Source organism: Scyliorhinus canicula, chromosome 18, assembly GCF_902713615.1.
Source record: "Scyliorhinus canicula chromosome 18, sScyCan1.1, whole genome shotgun sequence".
Classification (NCBI taxonomy): Eukaryota; Metazoa; Chordata; class Chondrichthyes; order Carcharhiniformes; family Scyliorhinidae; genus Scyliorhinus; species Scyliorhinus canicula.
The window spans coordinates 78,515,361-78,525,747 of record NC_052163.1 but is presented as its reverse complement, the minus strand read 5'-3'; the positions used below and the strand labels follow the sequence as shown (position 1 = coordinate 78,525,747).

General features: G+C 49.5%; 1 protein-coding gene across 1 annotated transcript; it reads left to right on the top strand.

Moving 5' to 3' along the window:
* Nucleotides 1-1,394: 1,394 nt before the first annotated feature.
* LOC119953009 (zona pellucida sperm-binding protein 4-like) lies at nucleotides 1,395-5,253 on the top strand. Its single transcript, XM_038776767.1, has 9 exons — nucleotides 1,395-1,637; nucleotides 2,761-2,939; nucleotides 3,011-3,108; nucleotides 3,191-3,324; nucleotides 3,405-3,594; nucleotides 4,147-4,294; nucleotides 4,389-4,476; nucleotides 4,894-4,998; nucleotides 5,080-5,253. Exons 1-9 carry the CDS (start codon nucleotides 1,412-1,414, stop codon nucleotides 5,220-5,222), a joined length of 1,311 nt encoding a protein of 436 aa, XP_038632695.1. The 5' UTR covers nucleotides 1,395-1,411; the 3' UTR covers nucleotides 5,223-5,253.
* The last annotated feature ends 5,134 nt before the right edge of the window (nucleotides 5,254-10,387 follow it).

Below are 10,387 nucleotides of genomic sequence, written 5' to 3'. Positions count from 1 at the left end.
GGGACCTGGCTCCCTCAGGTTCCACTCACACACACTTCCCCACCCACGCGCCACCCTCCCCTCCCCTGGCGCTCCCAACATTAGCCCCACCAGGTCCATCCCTCCTTCCCCTGCCCATGCTAGAGGATGAGGAAGATTTCGGCACACTCCCGGAGTCATCCAACTACTGGCCAGCACCAACACCGCCAGCACCGACGTCGTCGACGCCGACACCGCCATTGCCGCCACCGCTACGTCGCTCCCAGCGAACCGTCAAAACACCGGACAGACTTAACCTCTGACGGGCACCAGACTACAAGATGGACATTTTTTTTTTCCCCCTGCCCTCTGTAAATTGTTTGTAAATCTGTATATAGCTCCACGCAACCCCCGCCGGACTCATTTTTAACAGGGGGTGAATTTGGTGATCCACTGTGTGCACCTGTATTAGGGGATGTAAGGTAGGATCTGCACTACACGTTCGCCGGTAGCCCCTGCCGGCTAGCTCCGCACACAAGGAGCCGTATAAATATGCATGACCTTCTCCTGATCAGCCATTTCACCAGCTGCAGCAGGAGGCCACGCATCTGACTGTAATAAAGCCACAGTTGTACCAATCTGAGTCTTTCGTGCAATTGATCGTGCATCATCCATGTCCTACCTCCTCTCTGTCCCTCATCAGCCACGATGCCTGTTTCCCAATTTTTAAAAGCACAAGTGAACTGCGGCGTCAGAACTTCCCCCTAGTTGAGGCGGGGAATCGCGGAGGACCTGGAGAGTACCAGGTCAGGCCTGTCAAAGATATGCAAATGGTGTTTGCTGTATGTGCGGAGTAGATCGCGTTGACACCGCTGTCGACGCACCAGAGAATTTTGATTTGGTGTGTATCTGGCGCCTGCTACGACTTCAGCATCAAAACCGATTCTCCGCCCACTCGCCTTTACCGATTTCAGCATGGGCCCACAGAGAATCTTGCCCCAGATCTCTGCCATGTGTCTTCAATCTATAACTTTAAGCCATTCCATTGCAAGTGAGATGTAATGCTTTTACTTTAGCATGTCCTAGTACAGGATACCTGTAATGAAATCAAATTAAGTAATAATGTGAGCCACATTAATGACAAAAACGAAACAGCTGGCAAAAGGCTTCCCTCACCAAATCTAATTATTGAGGAACAGTTAGAATTCGGGATTGGATGGACACAGCACGAGGAATCAAAAGCTAACACGCCTCATGTTCACAGATTAGTTCATTAGGCAATGAACTAATTCCCCTAACTGGGAATAAATAATTGATCGCAATTGCAAAATCTCGTGGGACAGGGAGCCGGGAAATTGGGATCTAAAATACAACAACAGGGATTGGAGGCCGTTTGCCAGCTATAAAACGGGCTGGTGTTTGGGGAAATCATTATCTTGACTCAGTAACCAGGATGGGACGTTGGTTGGGTGTTTGGTCTCTCTGCCTCCTGGCCGGCTCCTTGCTCGCAGCCCAGCCGCCACTCCTCGGGAATGATGTTTGTGTAGCAGAGCCAGGCTGGAGATTTGAGTGCGGTCACTCCGGGGTCAGCAGTACCGAGTGCAGCCGCCAGGGTTGCTGCTTTGACCCGCAGAGCTCCAGTCACCATCCCTGTTTCTACAATCTGAGAAAGAGTCCAGGTAACAAACCCTCTCCTCAGTCTAGAGGGGGGAGACTGGTGAAGAGAGAAAATCCAACTTGGCAAATCGGGAACTGATCCTGGGATTTGTTGTTTCGCTGTGTAATGGCGCAGGGTGGGAATGGGCTATTCGACATCTGAAGCTTCAAGTCTTTAATGCCTTCGCTGACATGTATCCACTCTGAGCATATTGGATGGCTGGCTGCTTTAGCCCTGTACTGACTTATTGTTGAGGCTTATCTCTGGTCTAAAACACTTAAGTCATGGCACCCCAAAGCATCAAGGTGGCTGGCAACCCTATTTGGGGGGGGGGGGGGGGGGTAAGAGAGGAGTTTTGGTGGCACAGTTGTTAGCCTTGCTGCCTCACTGACAGTCACCCAGGTTTGATCCTGACCTTGGGTGACTGGAGTTTACATATGTTTGATCTGGGTGGATGGGCCATGCTAAATTGTTCCTTTGGTATCTAGGGGTTGTGGAGAATGGGCCTAGGTTAGTGCTCTTTCAGAGGGTGGTGCAGAGTTGATGGGCCAAAAGGCATCCTTCTCCACTGTAGGGCCTCTATTCCTCATTAATGGAAGATTCTGTTGTGATAGCCTTCCCATTGTTAAAAAATGAGCAGCAAAATTGGCTTTGAATTACTGTTAACCTAGTCATGCCAGTTAACTGACTTTGCTAGTGTGGGAGGGCAGATGGCATTGTCATAGTAGCTACTGTGGGGAATTTAGCTCTAGTATCTATTGAAGGTGATTTGCTGTACCAAGCAATACTGTTCAGTTCCCATGTTTCAAGAGGTTATTGAATCTTTGCCTGTAGCATGCTCCACAAACTCTCTAAATTTAGAAACTGTAATTGGCTTGGCACTTGTTATCTACACTGAAAACAGTGTGAATGCCATTGCAAATGGCAGACGCAATATTACCTTGATCTACCCATGTAACTGTCAAATTAATTATTTGGCATCTCCTCTCTATTTTACATGGCCCAGAGGTCTCTCCCATGCAGGTAATATTGGTTTCTTGAATATGTCTTGGAAGCTGGTTTTCAGCATAATGATGTGCTTCCTTCAGAGTTTGAACATGACTGATATCTGGACAAGTTTTGAGCAACTGGATTATATTTTGCAGTGTGCACAGCTGATGGTCAGTTCCTCATCGTAATCTCCAAGAACCTGACCCGTCCTGCCCTCAACCTGTCATCTCTGTATGTGAAGGATGGACAAGAGGCTGAATGCACACCTAAACTAACCACTGCCCAATTTGTGACTTTCCACTTTCCAATTACCTCTTGTGGCTCCAGCAAGCGGGTGAGTATTGAAGGGTCAAAGCATTTTCCCACTAAATGAGTCAGCTTCTTATTAAAACAGCCTCATTGCAGGAGGAAGATGGATCCTTGATATATGAAACAGATGTCTTTGGGAAGAGGATGATTCAGACTGGGAAGCTGGGTTCAATAACTCGGGACAGCACCTTCAGGTAGGGGGATAGTGGGCGATGTTGGTATTGGGAGGGGGATGTGTGACTGAATGAAGCTCCAACTACTTCTGTCTCTCTGCAGCCTACATGTCCAGTGCAAATACACAGGGAGTCAAGAGACTGGTTTGCTGATCAATGTCACAGTTTACACTGTTTCTCCTCCACCTCCTGCTTCTGAAGATGGGATTCTGGAACTGGAATTGCGAATAGCAAAAGGTAGAGCTGGGTAATGGTTTATGGAAGCAGTGGGGCTGTATCCATACAGGGAGTGACTGGTTCTTGTGTCTGTCCCTCAGGTGGTGATTACAGTTCCTGGTATGTGGATAGTGACTACCCCATTCGGAGAATCCTTCAGGAACCAGTGTTTGTGGAGGTTCGTGTCCTGGATCGCACTGACCCAATGATTGTCCTGAGGCTGCATGACTGCTGGGCAACTCCTATTCCTGCCCCTGACCATGAGGTGCAATGGAGTCTACTGGTGGATGGGTAAGTATGACTGGGAAGGCTAATTATTTTTAGACACAGAAGCAATATGATGAGACTGATTCCTGTATCTTGCCAATCTCTATGCTCCAGTAGCATAAACCAAGTGAAAGATGAATAATGTAGCAATTGAACCCAGTCTCTTGGCCACACTTGCCAAATGTTAAACAAATCTGTGCAATCTGTTCCCTTGATAAGAAGTTTGCAGAGTCTGCAACTATTGCACTAGATGAGAAACTCTAATCTTGGGCAGATGGAAACATGCAGTCTATTCTAATTCTGTAAATTGGCAATCCTAATGACCTCTCACTGGGTTTCTTATCTCCAGGGGTTCTAGGATGCTTTAAATAGTCAAATGAAGTACCCCCATTTTGATGAATGGCTTCTTGGTTAGTCAGTCACGTGTCTGTATGGGTTCCCTCAAGATATGCAGGCTAGGAGACTTTCCCAATTGCCCTTGGGTGTCCAAAACTGTAGGGTGGGATTGTGGAGTTGGGTGGAATGTTCTTGGGACTTGGTGCAGATTTGATGGAATGAATGTTTCATGGTTAATAGGTGTTCCTATGAGGGTGATGATTATCAGACTCTTCTACACCCAGTGGGTGTGTTTTCTGGCCTGAAGTTCCCAACACATCACAAGTGGTTTGAAGTGAAGACCTTTGTTTTCTTGGATGGAGAGTTGAAGCAACCTCTCTCTGGACAGGTAACCAAACTGAAGAATAACTCGAGCAGAGATTTGCTTTTACTAACATGTAACAAACTTCGTTGCTCTTACTAAAACCTTTTTTTCTTTTCAGGTGTATCTGCACTGCAGTGCTGAAGTCTGTTCACCCTCTAGTCAGGATGACTGTACACCCAAATGTGGTGCAGAGTTCTTTGGCCCAAGTGAGTTCTTGTGCTTCATCAAAACAAAGTTCCCTTGTTAAAGGGCTGTCTGCATGAACAACTCCTTCTATAAATGGGTACTCTGCTCTAGGCCTGTCCACATCCCTCTGTCTCTTTGTGAACATGGACCTGGTCTGCATCTAGCAATCCCACAATGTGTAGTGTCATCAGTAAAATTCAAGCTGAAATACTTAATTTCCACAATATTGGTGGTTCACCAGTTATTGCTCGGCTATTGCACCTCATGAAGCTTAAAACTATAATTTCCAACAATGATGGGACATTTTAGTTCATTTCAGGATATTTTCACTTGCACTAAATAAAAGCTTGTTTGTGGGTCAAGTGTCCATCTAATGAGCTAGAGCTAGGCTAGTTTGAATTGGGTCTGAACTGTCTAACCTTCTCTCTTCCCAATAGAGAGACGCAGAAGCATCAGTGACCACAAGGGAACATTAGTGAGTGCTCCTGGTCCCATCTTCCTGGGAGATGATCTCGAGGCAAAGAAACTGCATGAAGCAAATGGTAAGTAAAGCCTTTTTCAATAGGTCACCTGTAACTCTTCTCAAATATCACGTCCTCAAATGTCACATCTTCTCCCACTAGGTGCTGCTGAATCTCCTTCTTGGGTTCTGCAAGGAGTATCCATTGGCTTAATGATGCTGTCTCTGTCCCTGCTGGTGGTGGCTGCAATGTTCATGAAGAGACCAAGAGCTGTTACTTCTCGATGTAATGACATTGAACTGTAGACTCTGAATGAATAAAAAAATAATAATTTAACAGACAAAGAAGCCTTTGTTTTGCTGTGACCATAAAATAGCCACGGGTAAGGGGCTCGGGCCATTCCCTGCTTTGCCTGGGGCTCAGACCATTCCCTGGTCATCCAAATTCTTTAAACCTGAATTTTATATATATGTACTTTGGGCTTTTATTTGCAGAAATCTCTTTTAGATCCAGAATGCAGGCGTGGAAATATCAGTCATGGAAGTACAAATTCCATACATATGACAAACATGATATTGGGTGACATAGTGTAGCACTACACAGTAGAGATCCTCGACTCCATCCATAAGTGGATTATTCAGGAGTCTGGTAACAGTGGAGAAGAAGCAACTTTTAAATTTGGTCCTTAATGTGAATGCTATTGTCTTGGGTAAAATGGTGATCTATCTTTAATGAACTGGTAGTTTGCAATACATGGAGGCTGTGTCCCAAATTGACCACACTTCCCACAGTCCTTTGCAGGTGGCCATTTTAAATGGCTACATTCCATCCCTTTGATCCTGATAATCCGTCTTGATTCTGTAGTCTACCTTGTGAAGTCGGCCACTCAGTCAGTTCAGGTCCTACTCTGTCCTAGAGTTCATTGTACAATTTTATCTAATCGCATACATTCATTAAATCAATTCACTACTAATGGGCTCTTTTACATCTCATACTCAAGAGTTGGTTGCTAACTAAACTTGCTATGCTGCACTTGTCTACAACAGCAAATCTAAAAAACTAAACAGCAGCATCAGATTATTCCTTATCACATTTCATCAGTACAGAGGCACAAAGTCTAGAGCTCTATTGGATTCCAAGAGGCAGGGCTTGAGCTGTGTATATCAGGGGCTGGGAGGCTTTTGCCTTCCATTTGTGGAGTTTGAATGTGAGGACTGCAATCAGAGTGGATCCATTTTGCAATGCCTTCCCATCAGGTGGGGGTTTGGCCACTATCTCTAACAACTGTTGTGTGGTATCCTGACTGGAGGTGGGGTGGTGGTGTTTGGGGCTGGCTTGGGTACTATAATTGTGTATTGCCAAATTACCTTTGGTGGGTGTCCAGGGGTAATTTTGTCTGATTCTTGTGTTCCCTGCAATTTTCTTAACATCCAATTTTGGGGCACCCTTCCCACCAATCTCCTTTTTTAAGTTGTGCTTTCTGTAAATTGTCTGTTGGTTATTGCACCCAAATATGATTTTTGTTCTGGCACACCCATAGGGTGCCACACCCATTGCCCTGCAACTGGGGGGATGGGTACTGTGGCATCTTGTGCTTGGAGTTTGGTAAGTGCAGCAATTATCCATATGAAGATCGTGGGTGCTGGGTTCATCCTGCGGTGTCTGGTTTCTATGTAATCCTAGGGAATTGAGCATAGTATGTCAATATCGTTGGTTAATATCTGTGTGTTGGTCACTCCGTTCCAATCCTTTGTCACCATGTGACTCCATGTTTTCAAAAATAAAATTTGAGGTACTAATTCCCAAGTGTCTCCATTCAAATGTTCCAGTGTCTCGGCTTGCGTGGTTGATGCGAGGAGTGGGTGGATGCTTTCTTTGACCACTCTTATCTTTACTAACCACCATGGGAAGTTGAGGCTTTGCTTTCACCAGCCGAATTTCAGGGCAGCCAGTTTTATTGAGTTTCATCCCTAGGGCTCTTGAGGTAGCAGCAGTGACCAGCAACTGTTGAGTGTAATAGCATTTGGGGACTTCCGGTTGTGGTGATGCAGAGCTAAGCTGCACGTTCGGCAGCTCCCACTATTTTCGGTCTTTGGGCTCTTCCGCAGCGGTGCTAGCTGGACTTTTCCCGGTGTGGGAACACAATCACTGTGCTCATCTGCCAGTGGATGGACTGGACCAGGAGCGGAGCAGTTAAAGATCAGCTTTGGAGCAGAGACAGGCAAGATGGCAGCAGTGGGCGCAGGAGCTGCTTCAGCGCTCCTGGGGGGAATTAGGGGGGGGTTACCGGGTTGCTGCTGGAGGGGCCGTAGGGGAACTGTTGGAGATGGGAGGGGGGTCTGCCACCGTGGGGAGCGGGCCTGGGGGATTCTACGGGCACGTGGTGAGCCGAGCGGGAGCTATGGCTGACCGGCGCGCAGAGGGAGGGTAAGACCCCCCCCCCCCCCTCCCAGATTCGGCTGGCCACGTGGAATGTGAGGGGGGCTGAATGGACTGGTGAAGTGTTCCTGGTGTACCTAAAGGGGCTGGGGGCAGACATGGCTATGCTTCAGGAGACGCACCTTAAGGTGGCGGACCAAGTGAGGCTGCGAAGCTGGGTTGGACAGGTATTTCACTATGGGCTAGATGCGAAGAATCGTGGGGTGGTGATTTTAGTTAAGAACTTGTTGTTCATGGTGTCGAGTGTGGTGGTGGATAGCTCTGGTAGATACGTGATGGTGAGTGGTAGGCTTCAAGGGGAACAGGTGGTTCTGGTCATGTGTACGCCCCCTACTGGGACAATGTGGGTTTCATGCAGTGAATGTTGAGCTGGACCTGGAGACGAAGGGGCCTGATCTTGGGAGGGGACTTTAACACTGTGTTGGACCTGGCTCTGGATCGTTTGAGGTCCAAGACAGGCAGGAGGCTGCCGACGGCAGCCACAGTGCTGAGGGGGTTCATGGACCAGATTGGAGGGGTAAATCCTTGGAGGCTTTTGAGGCCAGGAGGTAGGGAGTTTTCCTTCTCCCATGTCCACAAGGCTTACTCCAGGATTGACTTTTTTGTTCTCAGCAGGGCACTAATCCGGAGTGGTGGGGGCGGAATATTCGGTAATAGTCATAACTGACCACACTCTGCATTCGGTGGAGCTGGAGGAGGGGCAGGATCAACACCTGCTGTGGAGGTTAGAAGTGGGGCTTCTGTCAGAGGAAGTATGTGGGTGGGTCCATAAGTGCATAGAGGGATATTTGGATGGGGAGGTGCAAGTTGTGGTGGTCTGGGAAGCGCTGAAGGCAGTGGTCAGAGGGGAGCTGATATCTATTTGTGTGCGAGCGGAGAGGGTTGCGCACAGGGAGAGATTGGTGCAAGAAATGGTAAGGGTGGACATGCGGATGTCCTGGATGAGGAGCTTTTGAGGAAGTGTTGCAGTCTCCAGGCTGAATTTGACATACAGACCAGCCGGAAGGCAGAGGCGCAGTGGAGGAGGGTGCAGGGGGCAGTACATGAGTAAGGGGAGAAAGCAAGTCTGATGTTGGCCCACCAGCTCCGGAAGCGGGAGGCAGCGAGAGAGATGGGGGGTGTCATGGATGCAGGGGGAACTTAGTGTGGAGTGGCAGGGACATCAATGGGGTGTTCAGATCTTTCTATGAGGATCTGTACTGCGGTGCCCCCTAGGGAGGTGGGTGGGATGGACCGCTTTCTTGTTAGATTGGGGGAGAGGGTCTGGGGGCCCCAATCGAGCTGATAGAGGCGCTGGGAGCATGCAGATGGGGAAGGCACTGGGTCCTGATGGGTTCCCAGTGGAGTTCTATAAGAAGTTCGCGGAGCTGCTGGGCCTGTTAGTGAAGACCCTGAATGAGGCGAGGAAGGGGGGGGCTCTACCCCCGACGATTCTAGAGCAGTAATCTCACTGATTCTGAAGCGGGATAAGGACCCTCTCCAGTGTGGGACTTGCAGGCCTATCGCGCTCATCGACATAGACGCAAAGTTGTTGGCCAAAATACTGTCCAGGAGGGTGGAAGATTTGGTCCCGATGGTTATTCACGAGGACCAGACTGGGTTTGTGAAGGGGAGGCAGCTGAATGTGTGCGGCGGCTTCTTAATGTCATGATGATGCCTTCAGTGGATGGGGAGTTGGAAATAGTAGCATCAATGAATGCGGAGAAAGCTTTCGATGGAGCGGAGTTACCTGTGGGAAGTGTTGAGGTGATTTGGGTTTGGTGAGGGATTCATTAGCTGGGTGAGCTTGCTGTACAGTGCCCCGGTAGCGAGCGTAGTGACAAACAGGAGATTGGAGTATTTTCGGCTGTCCCGTGGGATGAGGCAGTGGTGCCCCCTGCTCTTTGCGTTAGCGATTGAGGCCATGGTGTTGAGGGATTCGAAGAATTGGAGGGGGATTGTGCGGGAGGAGAGGAGCACCGGGTGTCGCTGTAAGCAGATGATCTGCTCTTGTACATCGCGGATCTGGCGGGGGGGAAGCCGGAGGTGTTGGGGATTCTTGGAGTTTGGGGACTTTTCGGGCTATAAGCTTAATGTGGGGAAGAACGAGCTGTTTGTGCTGCACTTGGGGGACCAGGAGAGGGAGATAGGGGGGCTCCTGTTGAGAGCGGAGAGGAGCTTCAGACATCTTGGTGTCCAGATAGCTAGGAGCTGGGGCGGCCTGCATCCGCTCGATTCTTCAAGGCTGGTGGATCAGATGGAGGGGTTTAGGAGGTGGGATGTGCTGCCCGCTCTCCTTGGCAGGCAGGGTCCAGTCGGTCAAGATGACGGTGCTCCCGAGGGTTTTGTTTCTCTTTCAGTGTCTTCCCCCATCTTGATTCCTAAGGCTTTTTTTAGGAGGGTCAATAAGAGTATTCTGGGGCTCGTGTGGGCGCGGAAGACCCTGAGTGAGGAGGGTATTCTTGGAGCGAGGCAGGGAGGTTGGTGGCTTGGTGTTGTCCAACCTGTGTGGATACTATTGGACAGTGAATGTGGCAATGATTCGCAGGTGGGTGATAGAGGGGGAAGGTGCCGCATGGAAGAGGGTGGAGGCGGCGTCCTGTGTAGGTATGACTTTGGAGGCACTGGTGACAGTCCCACGCCTCCCCGGCAAGGTATTCTAAGAGTCCAGTGGTGGTGGCTTCCCTCAAAATTTGGGGGCAGTGGAGGCAGCACGGGGGAAGTGAAGGCCTCTGTTTGGACCCTGATACGGGGCAACCACCGGTTTGCTCCAGGGAGAATGGATGGCGGGCTTCTGGGCTGGAATCAGGCGGATGGGGGACCTTTTCCTCCAACGGGAAGTTTGCGACCTTGGGATTTGGAGGGGAAGTGGCTCTCCCCTCTCTTTCTTCCCCCCCCCCCCCCCCCCCCGGAAACACCTTCAGGTATATGCAGGTCAAGGCGTTTGTCAAGCGACAGGTGGCGGAGTTCCTGCTAGTGCTGCCAAGGGGGGTGCAAGATAGGGTGCTCTCGGGGATGTGGGTTGGGGAGGGGGGGAGGGGGAGGGGGAGGG